This window comes from Vidua macroura, chromosome 3 (genome assembly GCF_024509145.1).
Source record: "Vidua macroura isolate BioBank_ID:100142 chromosome 3, ASM2450914v1, whole genome shotgun sequence".
NCBI classification, from domain to species: Eukaryota; Metazoa; Chordata; class Aves; order Passeriformes; family Viduidae; genus Vidua; species Vidua macroura.
In genome coordinates, this window is record NC_071573.1 from 28,487,954 (window position 1) to 28,503,328 (window position 15,375).

General features: G+C 40.3%; 1 protein-coding gene and 1 non-coding gene across 2 annotated transcripts in view; one reads left to right on the top strand and one right to left on the bottom strand.

Annotated features, from left to right (window-relative positions):
* HAAO (3-hydroxyanthranilate 3,4-dioxygenase) overlaps positions 1-10,693 on the bottom strand; it is a 33,641-nt gene extending 22,948 nt beyond the window's left edge. Inside the window, exons 1-2 of the mRNA XM_053973437.1 lie at positions 10,488-10,693; positions 6,450-6,528 (exon numbers count right to left, since the gene is read on the bottom strand). Coding sequence (XP_053829412.1) covers positions 6,450-6,528; positions 10,488-10,567 — 159 coding nt within the window. The 5' untranslated portion in view covers positions 10,568-10,693. The remainder of the gene's footprint in view (positions 1-6,449; positions 6,529-10,487) is intronic.
* Positions 10,694-14,952: 4,259 nt separating this feature from the next.
* TRNAI-UAU (transfer RNA isoleucine (anticodon UAU)) lies at positions 14,953-15,046 on the top strand. Its single transcript has 2 exons — positions 14,953-14,990; positions 15,011-15,046. It is a non-coding gene; the product is annotated as a tRNA-Ile (tRNA).
* The last annotated feature ends 329 nt before the right edge of the window (positions 15,047-15,375 follow it).

Consider the following 15,375-nt stretch of genomic DNA (forward strand, 5'->3'; position numbering starts at 1 on the left):
CAGAGGCCAGATTGCAATGCAGTACTGTCTTTTTGTTGGAAACTTCTTTTTTCTAAATACTGACTGACTTTTTAGCCTTTTGGGCAAATCTAAAGTCTTCCTAAGTCTCTCTTGGAAAAAAAAATCAAAAAGTTAGAATATTTAGGTGTATATGTATGCATATACACAAATATATATGCCTATCCTCCTATAGGATAGTAAGCCAACAGATTTCATACCACTTGAAAATATAAGCTTTCCCAGCTGTACTGTTCTTACTGGAATAATCTAGTGCCCATTCTCCCCAGCAGTACTAAGAACTGAGGAAATATGCAATATTTCTGCTCTATTAACATCTTATTAATGACAAGGCCTCTTGTTATGTGAAATGTATATATCTCTTCTTGTAGAAAAGCCTCTATTTGTATATTGCTACTGCACAATAGCTCACATTTGGGCATGAATTTTGTCTTTCTGGGTGAAGAACACATCACAAAGAAGAAAAAAAGGTTGTTCATCATTCTTTTTATCCTTTGTTATTAAATGTGTTTATTTATTTATTACTGTATCTTTTTCTTTTCTTCTTCCTTTCCAGACTTCAACATTTAGTTTTCTGCTTACTATGTAGTATTGTCTCAATATGATTATACTAAAAGCACCTCCTTTATTAATGCTCACCTTACCTCTAGAAGTTATGAAGCACCTAGGAGTGCTTCTTTGCCCAAAGCATAACATTATTTCATAACATTGCTCAATATGATCATTAAAAACTGAAGCTATACCTATGAAACTCAAATGAAACCACCTTAAGACTGAGAGGGTTTTATAAAATTAATTTAATTTTCCTTAAATTTTCTTTGCTGTAGGAGAAAGGAGTCTGCTTAGTAGTCCTTAGTCTGCTTCACCCTTTTTGATCATGCTTCAAACCTGATACTGTTATGCCTGCAGGGGAAGGTGGCATGGCAGGTACTGAATCACTCTCAAGTCTGTACAGGGATATTCCATTCAATTATGAATACTCATAGAATAAATTATGCTGGCATTTCTGGAGGCAAGAAGAGGAAGTGCACAGAGGTAGCAATTCACTGTTGGCATCAGTGGAAGCATTGCTGAAGCTGCTTGTCTTGACAGAAATTTCAACAGGGTAGTAGAACAAGTGGATACTACCTTAAAATAAGCACTAACATCTTCACTATATTAGTGTGGTGAGAATTACCCCTTCAAGAAGCATCTAGTAGTGGAAGAATACAGGATTTGTAATTGGTCTGTATTGACTAACTAAAAAAACCCACAAGTCTATTTTCTTTCATGTACACCAGTGTATGTAATTTAATTTGAATCCACCTTTGATATCAAACTCTGCCTAGACATAGGACCCCAGAGCTCCATGAGGGCTTTGATAGCTGACAGCTTACTTATAGACCTCTAAAGAGACCTGCAGTTAGCAGGATACTTTGAGTTCTGACTGCATCTAAAAATGGAATTTGGGATTGCTCAACCACTTCTGGGATTAGGCCCTGGCTTGGTCTGTCCTGGCTTGTAATGCTTGTCATATGGCTAAGCATTGAATTAATTTGCAGAGCAAATCAAATTCTGATGTGGGAGTAGAGCCTGGGTGTTCTCCAGACTTCAGTGGTGACTGATCTATTTGAGTAGAGAAAAACAATTTTCTCCCTTTCTCATCACAAGGCTTTTTCAGCCATCAGAAGTCTACAAGACAAATAGGTGAGGAAGGTAGAGAAAAGTATGTTGAGGGCTTTTTGTGTGGTTTGTTTTTTTATTTTCCTCTGTTTATTTACATATCATCTGTGAGACCTGAATAATAGCCAAAACTCATACCAACAATCTTATGCAGCAAGACTATTTCTGAAGACATAATCTCCTTCTGATGCAAAAAATCATCATTCTTAGTACATTTTAATAAGAGCTTTGTTTCTTATTAAAATATTCCAAGAGTGTTTACCAGATAAATGTGGGGTTTTTTAAATGTAAAGAAGCAAAAATATTTATTTTGCTTTGTTGTGATTCAGGTTCTCAGATTTATTTGGGATATAAGCACCACAAAACAACCTATGGGAATGCTCACCTAGTCCCACTTTCCCCTTGTTTTCAGACATCCACTCTCCTTATAAAATGCAAAGGGCAAATTTATCTCATAGGAGAGAGTTTCTCAAAAGCATGCTGACTGGAGAGAGAAGCATACATTAGAAGGGGTCAGGCTGCATTTAGGCAGATAATCTGTCAGAAACTGGAGCCAAGTCATACTTATGGTGTCTGTGGGAGAGAAAGACAAATCAAAACTCAGGTCAAGAAAACTCAGATGAGTTGTGGCATATGTGACCTCAAACCTGTATCATGTTTCAAAGCATCAAGTTGTATCTCACCCGACCATGTGAATGTGCTAGAAGAAGCTGAAGAGATTAACCAAGGTGATCAAAGGAGGAGGGACTCCTTCTCTGAGAGTTCTCTTTAGGACTGCAGTATGAGGGCTTTGGTCTGCGGGGCTGTGACAATAATTAGGTGGCTCTATCCATAGAAAACAACCTAGATGCTGAGCAGCAGAAATTTAGGGTAAAATACAGCACAGTGAGAAGTGGTACTTCTAAATCCAAGTGGGGTTTGTGCCAATGCAAATGTGTTGCAGGTGGTGGATATATGGCTGATTTGAATTTCTCTGCATGGAACTGTGCTGTTTTGCATAGACTCAACATCAGAATATAAATTGTTAAAAAATCAAAGTCAGTTGAGATTCATTGTGTGTAAGTGGTGGACTGGGGTGGGTAAAGAGATAGCAGCCTTTTTACTTTTGTGAGTTAAATCTGCTAACAGATTTAGCTGTTAGCATATCTCACTTTTCTCCAAAGCAGCCCACACAATGCAGTAAATAAATTCTGAAATTTTTGTACTAGAGCTAGGCTTTGTTATGATTGTGGGGTTTCTCTGTCATTAACTTTCTCCAAAATATATGGTCCCCCTGAGTTTTCACTTATTTCTTTGGAAGAAGGTTGTTTTTTTCTACCCTCAGGCTTTACAAGTAAAAATGCAATAAATACACCATGAAGCCTTTAGGCTATCTTACCCCTGAAATTCTTCTTGTCACAAATGCTATCGTATGATGAAAAATCCAAGAAAAAGATATGTTGAGGACTGTTCCCTGGTACCTTGCTACCCCATAGCTGTGAGGGGTTGAGTACAAGAGGACATAGCTTCAAGCTGTGCCAGGGGAGGCTTGGGGTGGACAGCAGAAAGAATTTCTTCATGGAAAGGGTTGTCAGGCATTGAAATGGCTGCCCAGGGAGGTGGTGGAATCATCATTCTTGGAGGTGTTCAGAAACAACTGGACATGACACTCAATGCCATGGTCTAGATGACAAGGTGGTTTCAGTCAAAGGTTGGACTCAATGGTCTTGGCAGTGTTTTCCAACCTTAGTGATTCTGTGACTCTGTGATCACGTCAGGCCTGCCACAGAAACTTTCAGTGGCCTCATCAAGTTGACTACACAAGAATTGTAGTCACTAGTCCATGGAACCCAAAACTCTCTTGACAAATGAGGCACATAAAAATAATGATTCATTTGAAACCCTCAGAACTCATTATGTAGCACAAACACTTCCTAGAAAGTTCTGTCAGTATTAGATGTATAGGTCCATCCTCACAGGACTTTTTTGCCATGTTCCATCAGAAGATTCATTTCCCAAAGCATTTAATTTTGAATGAGTCTGATTTAGAGGCAGAGAATGTCTGAGCAGATGTTTGCTGACTACCTCTATTCTGATGGAGAAGGGAGCAAAAGGGAACTTTGCAAATAAGAATGAATAGGACTTCCTGGTAAATTCCAGGCAAAGACTGTGAATGGTTTAACTCCTGTAAGGTGCAGCTTCATATTTCTCTTTAAAAAACCTCCCCAGTGTACGGAGTCTCAGATATGAGACTCTTTGTGCAGAATGGTGGCCAAGAAGTAGTGCACAGAAGTTTAAGAAGGCAGTGAAGAGCTACAGAGAAAACTAAGAAAATAAGTGTTATTTAGGAAATGCCTCCTTGTTGAGAGGAGGAAAAAAATTGTGCTAGACTAGCTGTCATTTTAGCCTAAATGGCTGTTCAGGAGACAATTCTAAAAGGATTTGAAGAGACTTCAAATCAAGCCTCTCTTTTTTTTTTTCCCTCCTAATTAGGCAGTCAGACCTAATCTTCCTGATACACCTGCACGTTAATGGCACCAGCAGAGAGCAGTTTGGGAGCAGGAGGATGCTCCTCAGCCCTTATCTCTGCGCACCAACCCTTTGCTGCTGTGAACTGCAGGCTTTCAAGCACAAGTTCTGCCACAGGACACTCCATAAACGGTGTGATAACAGGCACAAGATAGTGAGTGGACAGATATAAACAATCCTAAATTTAACTTTCTCTTTGCTATGGGAATACCAACAGTAGAACAGCATCAGCTAAATTTGCCTGAAGGATTTGTGGGTTTTTGCATTCGTGATTTGGCCTGCTGACAGTATGTCTATATAGTCTGCCTTCAAATTATCACCCAGAACTATAAATTACCCGTTTCCTGACAAAATAATGAGCTGAACATGGCTTTGAATTTTTTTTTTTTTTTTAATCCTAAATCTAATTTAGAAATATGCCCTTTTGCCAGGATACTCTCTACCTCACAATTCTTCTCTAATGAAAAATATGGTTAAGAGTTAGATCACAAGAAGGTGTAAATGTGTCTGATAAAAAGCTATAGTAAAATGCAATGAATAACTATAATGCAATGAATAACTTTTATAAAACTGAAGAAAATTAGCCCATATGTTAAACTGGTACATAACTGATAACGCTTCTGATGTGTGTATTGCCAATTTTCTGATGTGATAGGGTTGTTATGTTTCCATTTTTGGTTTCTGAGTAATTGTGGGAAGCTTACTATGTAAATGAGCATGTACTGATACCCAAAAAGCCTTGTTTCCACTTCAGTTAGCAATAACATCAGTATGCAACAGTAAATTAAAAACTATGCCTTTATAGATATGGCTAACTTTTTATATTGTTGAGAAGTCATATAAAGAGTTTATAAAAGGGTAGACCAAGTTATTTATAAATACAGGAACATCTTGTAACATGAAAAAAAAAACAAAACATTAAATTAAATCAGCCTAACTTTCACTTTAAGGAATCCCAAGCAGTGTGATGGCCTGGTCCCAGGTGCTGCCAGAGCTCTCCCTGCACAGCCCATGAGAAAGGACACAGTGGACTGTGTTGGTAACCTGCCATGTGATGGATGTGCCTGTGGCTGGGAGATGGTAGTGACAATCCAACACAGGTGGGAGTCACCCAGGGATAACTCAGCATCTGCTCTTCCAGAGCTGTGCGTCTGTAAGGACTACACACACCTGCACAGCACAGTCAGAACATGAAATCAATGAAGGCTCTTGTGAAATGCTGGAGTGGGTTTGGGAAGAAATGATTCTATGGTAAGTAAATGAATTTTTCTTTCTCTTCAAAAGGATTTATAGAAAATTGACCCATTTCTGCCTTAAACTATGTAGATGCTTAGGCTCGAGTTTCCAAAGATACTTAAAATTAGGTTGTCAAATGTCATTGGAATGGCACGAAGTTAAATTATTCTGCTGGGAAGCAAGGCAAATTGTCTCCATCCTGATACCCTTAGTTCCAGGCCTCTAGTAATCACTTTCCCTTAGGATTTTTTCAGAGCCAGTGGTGGAGAAGTCCCTGGCCGAGCAAGCAATTCCAAGAAAAAGGCAGTAAACAAAGAAGTTGTAAATTGTTACAATTTTGTTAGGTTTCTACTCTTTCTTCCTCCATGCTGCATTTGGTGCAATGGCTACTCACAACTCAAAGTTGGAATGACTTTGAGCCACCAGTGGAATGGCTATGAGCACAGGGGAATGATGTGAAAAATATTTAAAGACTCTATTCTTTCCAAACTCAAATGAAAGCTGAAAAGCTGATGATTCTCACAAAGACCACAAAAAATGTAATTTCTAGTGAATTAAAGTATTTTTGATTTTTGAATGCCAAAGTTACTTTTGAAATACAGACCAATCTTCTGCAATAAAATATTGCTTTAAAAATATAATTACCTTATATAAAAGATCAGATAATAAAATATATCAGGATATAAAATATCCTAAATAAAAATATCAGGATATAAAATATCCTGATCAAATATCATTAAAGTTCTGTTCCAAAATGTTGAAATGAGACACTTGGATGTGTCAGAACACTTTCTCTAGTTTCCTATTGGAAATTAATTGCAGCAAAACAGATCTGATCTCACGTGCTTGTTTCAAACAAAATGTGCAGATGATGTATGGTTCTGGTAAATGATTCTGTTTAGCCTATGAATATATCTAATAAATATAACAGCACTGAGCCTGGCATTGCTAATCTGTAGCTTCAAAAGTAGCTACATTTAATCATTATAGATAAATCAGAGTAATATAAACAACCTGTAGGTTACCTCTTCTCCTTCTTCAATATGATAATCCTTCCTTTCATTTGGCCCTCCAACAAACATCACATTTAATTGATAGCGGTGCCTAGAAGAGAAAGTGACATTTTGAAGCTACTTCTGTTCATGATGTTCTTTATTTCATTTATTTTTAAAAATTCTTTTAGGACAGTGAGTCATTGCAACGATGTTGAGTGGAAAGCAACAGCCAGTACAAGAACTCATAGATCTTGGATGCATTTCTCTGCTCTGGCACTGTCCTGTTGGGCGACCTGAGGCCAACTACCTCCCTCCTGGTGTTTCAATGCCTCCAAATATGAAAAGAGGACAACAGTAGCTGCCAGCTGTGAAAAGAGCTTTGAACTGAAAAGATAAAAATGTTACCTAAGAGACAGGAACTAGAAAAGCGGCTTTTCAACCTGAGCTGATTATGTAAAGGTAAAACTCTTAAAAGTTAATAAAGTTAATAAAGGTAAAAACATTTTTTTCCCTCCCACGTTGGTGGAATTACCAGCGATACTGATGGTAAGATTTGCCAGCTAATTTCTGTTCTGCTTATACTGGTTTTGCTAAGCTGGAATACCATTACAATGGTTTCACTGTGGTTGTGGCTATTTCTTAACTGCCCCTCTTAAGAGCCCCAATGAGCACTCCTCTCAGCTATCACAAGGAGTGGCTATCACCCCAAGTACCTATCAGTCCATTCACACTAATAAAAAGGGAAGGTAGTAGTTTTTCCTTTGCTAAACAAACCCCTCAAAATCAGGCCTGATAGCTGTGAACCAAAATTTGTTTGCCTGCTGTTTGACAAGTGAACTGAGGTATATTCACCTCTGCTTTGCAATGAGGAGGTTCTGGGCACTAACATGGAACCAGCAGGGTCATGAGCCCCTGAAACACAGGGAACAACAATAACGTGTCCCTGTGTCAGCACCTTGTAAGCCTTAATTGAGAGAGGCTGGTCTGAGTGGTGGCACATACATATTCAATCTGCTACCCTTACTGCTTTTTCTGTGCAGAGTATTAAAATGACAATGACCAACACAGTGGGGACTAGTAATGTAGACATAACAAGTAATAGTGACAAATTAGTTGGTCAAATAAAACCAAAGAATTAGAATTGACTGTTCTCTGCATAGGAAGCTGTATGTTTTATAGCACTGGGCTTCATATCTGTATCATAAAATAAGGAACTGAAATCCAAATTGTTTGTACCACGCCGATTTAATATTCATTTTCAGCAGCACGCTGTAATGCTTCTGCATTAATGAACACTTCTACTAAAGAAGGGCAGGATGACCCAATCAGCAGCAATACAGATAATAATTAATGAAATAAATGAAAATCAACACTGAAGAATAATTTAAGAGAAAGACAATCTGTCTTGTAGTGTACTGTTAAGATGGGTTAGTTTTTTTTTTTTTTAATAGACATCCTAAGTAAGTGAAAATATTGCTATAAAACAATTACTACTTGACTTCTTAATTTGGCAAATCGACATTTATTTACCCCATATATTTACCTGGGCTTTATATAATAAACAGGCTATGGGTTAATCATTCAATCCTTACCCTTACAAATATATATACAAATATGTATACTGACACCATCAAAAGATTCCAGCTATGAAATATGAGCAGGATCTCCAATAGATAAGTTTGCCTACCTTGCTAAATAAAGTTATCTGGTTAATATATTTGCTTTAAATATTGCTATATTTAACAGTTATTTATTTTTATGAAATATCATAACAAAGAAAAGTTTCAGTTAAGAAACTGCCAAAATGCAGTTAAGAGTACTGCAAAGGTTTCAGGGATGAGAAAATTTCTTGCCTGTACTATTTTTAGAATGAGGACCTAATTAATGGACTATTAAGTTTTCCATAATCTTACACTTCTCATCTCATCCTCGTAAAGAAAATGGTACCAGCAGGTAACCCTTTAAAAACATTATAAATCTACAAAGAATCAGTGGGTCCGTGACCACACTTAGTAGTAGTCCCTTTGGTATATATTTTGAACTCAGAAGAAGAGCTTTAGAAGTACCTGTAAAAATCAGCTGTGTCAAGGAGTTTGATTTTGCACTAATTGCTCATTGTTGAAGTTAAAAAGCATTTAAACTTACAAGATAGTGTCATTAAAATACAATGTCAGAGCTGCAATTTAATTAGAAGCATAGTTTTCTTGACTTTGGTAAAACTCTGAATAGGCAGTAATTCAGGAATTGAGGTTTTGTGTTGCAATCCCAAATAGGTATTTAGAAATTGTGATCCTCTCAAATATATGGAACAAAATGTCATAAAAGCCTGAAAGCTGTAATAATTTTAGATACCAAAAGCCCTACTGATTTGCTGTGAGACCTAGTTTTAACTGTTAAGTCTCCCTTGAACCAAAGTAAGTTACTTAAATTTTGAGGTGGTTGCCTTCCAATGAGGCGGTAGGACATAGTAAGAAGGTTGCATTATACATCTCTACTCAGCACATAAAGGATCAAGCCTTTGAAAAAATGTTGAAAATCTATTAGTTGCTTCTTGAAAAATCACCTAAAACCTTTTGGAAAATCCTGAAAGCATTTAGGTAGCACCAGGTGCAGTAGATGGTTTTACTCTCCTACATAGGCTAAAGCCATGTTGTAAAAATAGATTTTTTTTTAAAACTATGCAACTTTTATCACAAAAAATGTTTCTCGTTTCACTGTCACTTCTTAAAATGCTTATGGGCAAAGGTCCGTGATAGATGCCACATTCCAGATTTACTCAAGGTTTACACAGAACTACTAGTAAGCAGTACAGAACAATGCAGTAAACACAAAGAAAGTTCATCATACTGATAGGGAAAGAAACACATGAATATTCCATATATATAAAATACTAAAATTTTCCCATTATCACTGGTAAGCTTCAGAAATGAATATGCTTCATAAAATGCTTCCTAAATCCATTTTGAAAATGAAAGAAATGGGAACACTTGTAGTGATTCAAGTTTCAGAATTTTTCAGTTCTACACACAGCTGTAATTTCAACACAGACATGGCAGTAAGGATGTACTCTTTGCCTTTTCTTTGTCTTGTAACCATTGCTTTGAAAAGTAACCCTTGCCCCTGTGAATGGAAATTAATATCACTGATACATTACTGCCCATTCAGCTTTTCATTAGGGATAGCACTTAAAGGAAGAGCAAGAGGCATATTTTTTAATTTTTTTAATGATTAAAATTGTAAAGATAATTTTTTTAAAATTAAAATCAAGAAAATGTTTTTTTCATTTCTATATAAAACCTGGGTCTATGTCACTCCTTAGAATACTTTCTAATGAAAGCTTTCTGCATACAGAGTTTTAGACAAAATATTTTCTCCTCAGCTTCACTGACAAAGAAATCCTAGCTAATGTTTTGAGACACATTGGAATTTGTTCACAAGCTTTGACACAGAGCATATGCATGGTGTACATACAGCTGCATAATGCCCACACTTTTTTTTCCTTATACTGGCTGTCTCATTCAGAATACTGTACATGGAGCCTTCAGGCTCCCAATTCTCCTCCCTTGACAGATCTGGAAATGTTCTGGAAATCTGATCCTCTGGTACTGCTACCCTTCCTTTGTCCTTGTTTTTCAGTGATATATCCTTCTGATTTTGATTGCTCCCACAGCTTTGGCTCCTCTGTGATGTTGGAATGATTATCAGCAGCTTTAGCTACTTCAGGTTGTAATTTGGTTTTGGATGTGATGCCATCTCCTCCAATTTCTAGGAGTTTGTTGTCACAGAGCCTGACACAAATTCTCTTAACTCAGTCTCCCTGCCTACAAGTGACTTTGAGTTGAGACAAGTATCTTGTATTCAAGTTGATCTTTGTAGATTCTGCTGAGTTTTTGCAAATCAGATTTCACTCGCTTTCTGTTTTTGGAACAGCAGTCTGGCTGCAGCCTGAGAAGAACTATGATTCTTTATTAATCTTTACTATGTATGCATTGTTGCAGCTTCCTCTTATAGCTAGGAATGTTTGTATATATAATAACTTGATAAAAAAAAAAATCTTCATTTACTTACATAAGCTTATTGCAAACAGGTGGCAAAAAAGCAGTTTTGTTTTCTTCTATCCATTTTCTTACATTCACAAGAAGCTCCATGGTCCACCACCTATGAAACTTTTGCCCGAGATATCAGAATTTGCAGAGTGCTTTTTCTGTGAGCAGACTGCCTGTGATTCTAACCCCAGTGCTCAGAGGATTGGCTGGTAGGAGAGGTGTCTTCAGGCTTCAGTGTCAAAAGGGACAGGTTCATCAGCCAAAGGTTACTTCATAGGGAGCACTAATGCTCCAGCAGCTTGGCTAATAATTGACTAGTGTTTTAAAAATATCAATTTTTACTGGAGACTGGGTTTTGCCCACAGGGGGTTTCTTAACTCTCTTTACTGCATCTACTGGAGTGTGAATGTTACCTCTACAAAAATGGCCAGTCAGAAAAAATGAATGAGGCTTGGGCATTCACTCATTTCAAGTCCAATATAGAAACCTCCTTTCAAAATTCTAAGGCTGAATGTTTGTGGTATATGTATTTGTGTGAAAATACTGGAATCTTCTTTTGCCAAGTAGCCAAAATACAGATGTCTCCTGCATTTGTAAGACCAAGAGTAGCTGTCCATAAATGCTCATCTTAATTTGATCTGCTCTGCCAATGCTATAGCAGGGCTTGTGGAGAGCTGACCCTGATTCTGTGATGCCCTTTGGGAAAGTGCAGCATACTGCCATCAAATTGTAAGGCAAATAAGAAACTGAGAAGAACCAGACTTTCCAGATCTTTATTAGTCTTTATTCCCTCACAAGTTGCTGTTCAAGATCTACACAGTTGCTATAGGACTGCTCATTCTGTTCCCTGCCACCCCCAATTTTTTAAAATAAATAAATCTATAAACAGACTCCAAACACATGAGATGAGTGGGTAAACAAAAAAATCCCAAGACATATCTTAGCACTTTGCTCTTAACATATCACAGTCTTCTACTTTTATCTACACTGTGCTTAGTGGGTGAATGTGTATAAGGTGATAAAATGATCTGGTTAAAAGTGAGCAGTACATTCTCCATGGCTTGCACATATAAGCAGTACAGCTACAGGTCTGAAAATTCAGCATGATGAGCAGTACAAAACTGGGAGTTCTTTAACTCGTACTGTTATAATTTTCCACCAGAAGAAAGCAACGAAGTGTGACTTTGAACTAATATTGTGCTTTTATCAATTATTTGTAAGAGTGACTCTGTTTTACCTTTGTCTCTATCACTTCTTTGCAGTTTAGTTAAAACTCACTATGTGATTTATAAAACAGGAAAAAAATCCATTCATTTTAGGATAAAAACATCTACATGTGGATTACAGTTCCACTGTATTAATACAATCACAATGGGACTAGCTGTAATTTTCTCTGAAATAAGCCCAAAGTAGTTATTGTTTCATTCAATTGCAAAACACCACCACCTCATTACTTACTTAGCACATGAAATTTCTACCAACAGAATGTCTGTGGTGAGACACCACCACACAGCAAACACATAGGGCTTGGTTTTGAATTTACAGACAGGTACATTTTGGTACTTTTTGTTCTGTAGGCTGCTGGCAGTTCTGTTCTTAGCTGTGAAGGAAAGAGAGCTTCTATTTGAAATGCACTTTCACTTAGGGGATTATAACCCAGATTGATAGGACTGGAGAAGTGCAGACACTAGTTAATGATCGTGGTTTTGTAAAGCTCTGCCTCATCATTAGTAACTTGTATTGCAGAGCAGAACTCCATTTGTTGGGCAGGAAAGCCAAGAGAATCTCTAGAGTCACAGTAGGAAAAAACACAAATCCTGGAACTGATTGAGCCAATCTTTGTTCATCACGGTGTTAAAGTACCAGTTGTAACTGCAGGGCTCTTGTCCACAACCACTGCTCTAATCCCTAGTCTCCACTTTTCCCACCAGGCAGAATACAAGGTACTATTACCCGCAGAGAAACTTTCTCAGTTGCAGGTTCATAAATCCATTTTGTGGCTGGTATGAGGTATGAAAACCTGACAGTTAAACCTACTCAGGGAGGAAACAAAGTTCACTTACAAAATTCACCATTAATATAAGGCTGAGGCTAATATCACAGGGTAGCATTTTCTGCAACCTTCTGAAAATCAGTAGGTTTTGAAAAATGAAGTTAATTGCCACTTCATGCATATAATAGTGAGCCTAAGAAATGTAGATGACCGCATGGTGTGAAAGGCTGTGAAACTCTATTTCTGTTAAGGGTAGTGGACAGGCAAAGAAAAGAGCTAGTGTTGCAGTCGCTGTGACACCCGAGTAAGTCCATCTCATACACCTCCAGAACTGACTGGGGCCTGGATTTTTCTTGCTAGTCTGCTTCACGATGACTCTTCACATCCATCAAAGCATGTTCCAGCACCTGGGGTTTCTGTTCTGTGGGAGAGGCCCATGGAGAGAGCAGCTCTGGGATGCCTTGGGAGAACACCTTTGTCACAGATAGAGCAAGAAAGTGAAGCAATTTCCTAGAGCTCCCTGCACCCCCATGCAAATAAGTGCATGCCTGTCATTTGTTGTACTGGCTCCCAATTCTGGAAAGTTCTCTGTTCCCGGTTCCCCCATTGGTTCCCTTGGAAAACCACTCCCTCCCTTCTCCCTCATTGGTCCTGATCATGTCACCCCATCCCAACTCCTCCCCTGAACCCTTCCCTCACTGGACTGTTTGTACCCCAAACCCTCCTACCAACCCCCAGTTATATACCCTGGTCCCTCCCTCGATAGTTGCTCTCAGTGCCCTACCCTTCAGCTGTGGTTGTGCTCCCGTTCCTGTCCTGCTTCCTTCGACCCTCAGACTTCCCTGCAATAAACCTTGGTGGATTCACCGAGCCTCAGAGTCCTCTCGTCCCTGGTGGAGTTTTATTACGCCATCTGGGTACCGTCAACTGGCCAGCAGTGGGTCACCCTGTGGGATGCCGTCTGGGGTAACCCACAGTGTTCTCTCTTCTGGCCCTGATCCTTCCTTTTATGCAAAGGTAAGGGCCTTTTGCTGCCAGAGAAGTGCAAGACTACTGAAGCACAGAACTGCTACTTGAAATAATTCATTTATTGCATTGAGGGTACAGGAAAAAAGAGCTACTGGACAAAGCTGCATTTTGGACAACATTTTTTCTACCTTCCTCAATCACCAAACCCATTAGAGACTTAAGTTTACAAGCTTGCGTCCAGCAAGAAAAATATGTTAACAAAAAAATACAAGTTAAATATTGACACTGGGCTATATACTTTCTAAACTACATTCTCCATACTACCCTTTTTTCCCCCCACAGCTGTCTTTGTGTGGTATAGACTATTTTGTTACCATAATGATGCTAAGAGTAATGAAGGCTGCTGCTGTTTTCTGGTATGCCATAAGTATACCTGTATGATGGAAAATTTCTCTCAAGAAATGAGCTGCCAGTTCTCCAAGCCAGACACCTTCATCAAGGATCACATACAGCATTTGCATGCTGCTTCACCCGTCAATGGTGTATATCATGGAAATATATTTTAGGTAATGCCCACAGTAAAAATATAAACAGGAGAAAAACTTCCTTGGCAAGTGAGAAGCACCTCCTCTCCATTCAGTGTCAGCTCATTTACCATGGGGATTGTGGGGGAAGTGAGGGAGTGGAGTCACACTCGGGTTTAAATATCTGCTGATGATGATTATGTTTACCATCTTTTTACCACATAAGGTAGGACAGATCTGACTAAAGAATAAATCCATGCTGGGGGTATACTTTAACAATGCCACGCAGTGTTGAACAAACACTTGTTTTGAGAGTGCCAGGCACCCTCGAATCGCACACAGCGGCGATGCTAGAGATACCAACATTTAGTTCCCTGTCAGGAACTGCTCACTTTTCCCTGCCGCCTGGTCCTGAGCATGACCGAGGAAGCATCATCACCCCACGGCTGCCCGTGAGCGTGAGGCTGAACTTCGCTGACCCTGCGGCCCAAGCATTTACTGAAGGCCGTCAGGAGGCTCGGTGCCGCGGCCGGGCTCCGTCTGTCTTGTCTCTGGCGAACGGAACCGCGGGGACTGCTCCAGCCCGCGGCTGCCGGAGAACGCTCAGGCCGCGCCGCTGCCGCCCGTCACCTGCCACGGCCGCCCCGCCCTGCCCGCAGCCCCTCCCGCCCGGCGGCGGAGGGGGCCGGGCTCTCCCGGCACCCCCACGGCCTCCTGCCTGCCCACCCAGCGGGGAGGCTGGGCGGTAGGGCTTTGTCCGGGCCCCGCCGCCGCTCGCTTCTTTCCCTTGCTCGCGGGCGCCGCCTTCCCCGAGCAGTGCGGCGTCCACCAGCTCCGTCATGCCTTCCCCGGTCCGCTGACGGGGTGGCGCGGCCCGGGCAGGGAGCGGGGGCGGCCTCGGACCGCTGCTCAGCGCGGGGTGCAGCCGGGAGTCTGCCGCCCTTCCCCCGCCGGGGCCGGGCGAGCCCTTGATAAACCGTTCGGGACGAGTTGGTGTCAGGGCTCCAGTGGCGCAATCGGTTAGCGCGCGGTACTTATACAGCAGTACAAAGCCGAGCAATGCCGAGGTTGTGAGTTCGAGCCTCACCTGGAGCACACAGCTTTTTGGGAGAGAAAACGGGTTTTTTTGGGACTCGGCGGCGCTCCGGACGGAGAAGGACAAAAGTGCGGAGAAAAATTATGCAGCCTTGGCGGCAGCGTGGGCCCGCTGGAGAGGGGCACACCGCGCCCGGGGAAGTGGCTCTGCGGGGCGCACCGGGAGCGCCTCCGTGCCGTGTCTGTGTCTCTGTCTGTGTCTGTGTGTGTGCCTACCGGACAGGATTCACGGCACCCTGTCCCTGCGCAGAAACAAATGTGTTCCTCCTCAGAGCTGCTTGTGAGTGAGAAATTGTAGGAAACCAAGGTTATTTTATACCGTGTTGTTT